We start from the raw sequence: 3,809 nt of genomic DNA, 5'->3' as shown, positions 1-3,809 counted from the left end.
CATGACCCTGTCGCTGGGTCACCAACTTTTCACCCCAAAGGAGCTGCAGTTTAGGAGATCCTCTGATCCAGTCATCTATCCATCACAGTTTTGTTCTCATCAAAGTCGCTGACATCCTTAAACTTGCCCATTTTTCCTACACCCAGCACACATCTTCAAGAACGAAATGTTCACCTGCTACCAAACACACCCCACCCACTGACAGGAGCCAACACAAAGAGATAATGTTATTCACTAACCTGTCAGTGGGCATAATGGTCGAACAATGGTTCTTTTTCTGTGGTTAGTCTAAAGACTAATTTATTCCAATATCTCAATCAAACTCACACAGACTGGGTAAAGTCTGTGACAGTGTGAGTTTTTCATGGCAACAGCAACCTGATAACACCTGATAAAAGCTGCTAACACTGGCAGCATAAAATCAAATTGTACCACTGATGTAGTGTTGCAGATCCAGACTTTCTGGATGGGATGACCCATGAAAATGTGCCCAACCACGAACTCTGCACTCATAGAATCTCAGACAATTCCAGAAAGATGTGTGAGTTTAGTGATGTCCCACTGTCACATCCTCAAATGCACAACTCTGATACAAAATCTCTACAAATGATGTTTTTCTGTGAGCCTGCATATCTGCAGACTGTTTTGTGAGAATTAACCAGATTTTTTTCCTAACTTGTTGGTGCCTCGAGGAGGTGATCACCTGGGCTCGCATGAGTTTCAAGCCAGTGAAGTCGAGATCACTCGTGCTGAAGAAAGGGAAAGCCATCAACAAGTTCCACTTCACACTGGGGAGTACTCAGATACTATCTATCACCGAGAAACCTGTGAAGAGTCTGGGGAAAGTCTTTGACTGCAGCCTAAGAGACACTGCATCCATTCGAGCCACCAACCAAGAACTGGAAGCCTGGCTAACTGCAGTGGACAAGTCCGGTCTGCCTGGCAAGTTCAAGGCCTGGATTTACCAACATGGCATCCTCCCACTAATTCTCTGGCCCCTCTTGGTCTATGATGTCCCAATATCCACAGTGGAGGGCTTTGAGAGGAGGGTCAGCAGGTTCCTACTGAAGTGGCTCCAACTACCACGGAGCCTGAGCAGCATCGCTCTGTACGGGCAGAACAACAAGCTGAAGCTCCCGTTCAGCAGCCTGAATGAAGAGTTCATGGTTACCCGTACTAGAGAGGTGCTGCAATACCGGGAGTCCTGCGACCCAAAAGTCTCCCAGGCTGGGATTGAGGTCAGGTCAGGACGGGACGGAAGTGGAAGGCTGCAGAGGCTGTCGATGTCGCTGAGGCACAGCTAAGGCACAGGGTGCTGGTGGGCACAGTGGCTCGTGGAAGAGCTGGCCTGGGTAGCAGCAAAACACCTCGCTACAACAAGGCACAGGGAAAGGACAAGAGGTCACTGATCCAAGAGGAGGTGAGAGCAGCAGTCGAAGATCAGCGAACAAGCAGGATGGTTGGTATGCGGCAACAGGGAGCCTGGACGAGATGGGAGCAAGCCGTGGAGCGCAAGGTCTCATGGACCAAGCTGTGGAAAGCTGAGCCCCACCGAATAAAATTCTTAATCCAGGCTGTCTATGACGTTTTGCCAAGCCCATCGAACTTGTTTTCCTGGGGCATGGTTGAGTCACCAGCGTGCCCTTTGTGCCTTAAGAGAGGGACCCTGGAGCACATCCTCAGCTGCTGTTCAAAAGCCCTGGGCGAGGGGCGCTACCGCTGGCGCCACGACCAAGTTCTGATTGTTGAAAGACCCGAAACACCCAATGACCCCAGGTTACATCACTGATGATGTGTCCAGGGGCATCACAAGTTGATGTATTTCACAAGTGTGATTGACGTGATTGTTTAGCCCCTCTCTAAATGTAAACATATGTTCTTAAGAAGCATGGCCCTGCAGACACAGCATTTACATTGCTGTTGTTTTGCCTCTGGTTCTACCTTTGATAAAAGAGGTTACAGCATAATCCCAGCGGTCCTCACCACCACCCACTGTCATCAGTGGAATAACTGAAAACCAAAGCAGGATTGTGTATTAGGTTGACCTCTCCTGTACTTCATGTAGTAGGAGCTTCACAACTACACATTTCAAGCATTCCACGTTGTTCACTGGTGCTAGCATTACTGCTCATGCTAGCTGTCAACAACGGATGTTTCGTCTCGAGATGGTTATGCAGCAGATGAGTTCCTGTACTCTTGTACTGAGTTCTCTACAGCCTGTATAACATGACATTTCAACATGGAGTTGGTATCATCTTAAATGACATAAATATAAACACAGATCCTGTTTAGCTGGAGCATTTAGCCACATGTCAGAGGAAGGTCACCCCTTTCCTGCCATTTTGTCTGCGACTGAGTTGACTGTTGCCTATAGCGCTGACTAGTGGTTAAAGTAGTCGATTAGTTTGAGAAATGCAGTCATATAGATACAGCATCTCACTCTCTTCTTCTCCGTCTAACCAGGAATCAGATCTTAAATCTCAAACTTTATTTTTGCATTAGGTGAATAACTTTGCTGAGCTTTCAACAACTTTTACAAGGAGAGCGGGATAAAAGTCTTGTTCCTTTGAGAGTTTCTTGGTATTTGATCTTCTTGTCTCCACAAAGTGAAGTTGGCACTTCACTCATGATAAACACGCAATTGGAATCAAACCAAACATCACAAGTCCTTGGCACTTGAGCAGCAAACACATCGCAAACTCCTCCCTAAACATCGTCTGACCACTGAGAGAGCACTCTGTGTCAGCTTTGAATGCTTCTCTTTCATTATACAGCTCATTGTGAGCACATGGAGGGTCACTTATGACTCTGACCTTCGGTGAATGCTGTAAACAGGAATAAGAGAATGACAAGGAGGTGTTTGCAGATGTGGAATTGAAAGAGAAAAGCACAGAAAGGCGTACATGTTGTGAGGCTTGATTAGATAGTATTAAGGTTGGAGTTTGTTTTCAGTAAAGAGGAGGAGCAGACTGCATTGGGAATGAAAGCAAGAAAAGAAAGAAGGAACAAAAGAATAACTGCTTCTTTGATATTCGCCTCCAACGAATGGAAGGTTTATATCTGTCAGCGTTAATGCAGAAAGATGGTGTAACCACAGCCTTGACGGCCTCTATGTGTATGAACATTATAAACACAGTAAAGAACCAATAACCATGAAAACATAGCAGTAATGTTGACAGGTCTGTTTCTCTTAGGAGCATGACACTGTCAGTTAACCCTTCTTGCTAAAGATGAAAAAAAGTGAGATATCGTGAATGGGATTTTTCAAGACATATGCATTGAAATAAACAAACTATGTAAAGTGAAATTTTGGGTTTGGGATATCATTCCCACGATACTGGGAAGAGCAAGTTGTCCTCCGCTCAGAATCTGAAGAAACTCCTTTCAGTCTAAAATATCATATTCATAAATAGTAACATGTGAGGTGGATCACCCTTCAACAACTCATCTCCAGTGAAATGATGTTATGTCCGCTAACAGCTTGAAAAACATGCGTGATGGTGTAACCGTCTAATTATCAACACTTAAATTCTGCAGAGATGAATTTTATCGTCAAATTTTTTCGGGACATTTTTGCCTTTATTATATTGGACAGATGAAGAGAGACAGAAAATGTGGGGAAAACAAGCAGCAACCTCTGGCCGCGAGAATTAAAGCCCAGTGTAAAAACTGCAGTTTCTCGAGTGTCCACTTGAAGCTGGCTGCAGAAGTACCAGAAACCACATACACAACAATTGCAAAAAGCTGATCTTTACAGCAGAAATAAACATGTTTACAGCCTGGTACAAAACGAATGTAGTCAGGATAGG

General features: G+C 44.9%; 1 protein-coding gene across 1 annotated transcript; it reads left to right on the top strand.

The window, feature by feature from the left end:
* The first annotated feature begins 471 nt into the window (after positions 1-471).
* Positions 472-1,789, top strand: LOC117822130. Its single transcript, XM_034696778.1, is given in 3 exon segments — positions 472-541; positions 640-1,241; positions 1,244-1,789. Coding segments are annotated over 3 exon segments (1,218 nt in total).
* Positions 1,790-3,809: the final 2,020 nt, after the last annotated feature.

Source organism: Notolabrus celidotus, chromosome 11 (genome assembly GCF_009762535.1).
Source record: "Notolabrus celidotus isolate fNotCel1 chromosome 11, fNotCel1.pri, whole genome shotgun sequence".
Taxonomy (NCBI): domain Eukaryota; kingdom Metazoa; phylum Chordata; class Actinopteri; order Labriformes; family Labridae; genus Notolabrus; species Notolabrus celidotus.
The sequence above is the reverse complement of the archived record's forward strand: the minus strand, read 5'-3'. Positions and strand labels throughout refer to the sequence as shown.